The 1,077-nt window shown below is 48.1% G+C and overlaps 1 protein-coding gene across 1 annotated transcript; it reads right to left on the reverse strand.

Annotated features, from left to right (window-relative positions):
- Positions 1-6: 6 nt before the first annotated feature.
- LOC111722965 (guanylate-binding protein 4-like) lies at positions 7-1,070 on the reverse strand (the record flags this gene model as incomplete). The annotated part of the gene is made up of 3 exons (XM_023509184.1): positions 886-1,070; positions 464-566; positions 7-102 (listed from the first exon to the last, which is right to left on the reverse strand). Coding segments are annotated over exons 1-3 (313 nt in total), but the record flags the coding sequence as incomplete, so codon positions are not given.
- Between the last annotated feature and the right edge of the window lie 7 nt (positions 1,071-1,077).

Here is a 1,077-nt window from a genome sequence, read left to right on the forward strand (position 1 = left end):
GGAAGCTTCTCTCCTGAGCCTGCATCTTCTGCTCCAGCTCCTCCTGTTTCTGTCTTTGCACCAACACTTCCTGCTCAGCTGCCTCCTTCATGGCCCGTTCCGCTGTTTTACAAAGATTTTACAGAGGGAAGAAAATTATAGTCAGGCCTGAGTTCTACCTGCCTGAGTTCTACGCTCCTGAGCTCAGAGAACAAATGACTTTTAAAAACCCAGAGAGGTGGACCATCAGGAATATCTGAATTCTCCATCAGGCACGTCAGGCAGAGTGTGTTTCAGACTGGAAAGAAAAGAAACTGACTGGCCAGATGTGAAGCCCTAATTCTCCTTGTGTCTGTAAGATTTAGCAGAGCATGTGTTCTCCAACAGGATGAAGCTTCTGGTATCAGGAATATCCACTGTCTGATTAAGCAGAGTGCACTGCAGGAACCTCCCCAGCCTGTGCAAGCTGAGTCCTGCCCCTCACCTACTACAGCCCTCTCTCCAGCGCTGAGGGCTTTGTCTGCCTGCAGGATGGATTCCTCTGTAACCACCTGCTGGTGCAAGAAGATCTGGAGAACCTCGTTTGCCTGAGGAACGAAGGAGTAAGATCTGTGAGGCTGCAAAGATCTTGTCTTCTAATGAGGAAAGTAACGTTCAACAAAATTAAGTATGGAAATGCTGTATCCTCCTTAGGATCCCACAGTGTTTTGTCCTTCCCCAGCCACAATAAGAGGTCTGAGTTCTATATGGAGACATGAAGACCCTTCCAGCAGCCCCCTTCCCAGGTATCGTTATGTTCTGCCTTCATTCCACAAATGGTGCTGTGGTCTTAGACCTCCAGAAGGGGCAACAAAGACCCACTGACTATATCCTCTGGTATCCATCCTCCTGGACCCTATTCCTCACCTTAACTCCTTTTCTGGGCACTAGCTCATAGTCCCGCTCAACTTGTTTCTTTACTTCTAAGTAGAGCTTGTGTCCTCCAGGAACAGAGAAAGTTCCCCTCGAAACACTTTCCATCAGCGACTCTGAAAGACGTGTAAGCTCAGCCTGGCAATATTTGACAGATGCCTCTTCATTCTTCAGTACGAATTCGTC

The sequence above is a fragment of the Otolemur garnettii genome, unplaced genomic scaffold (genome assembly GCF_000181295.1).
Source record: "Otolemur garnettii isolate 467f Iridium unplaced genomic scaffold, OtoGar3 scaffold06880, whole genome shotgun sequence".
Lineage (NCBI taxonomy): Eukaryota > Metazoa > Chordata > Mammalia > Primates > Galagidae > Otolemur > Otolemur garnettii.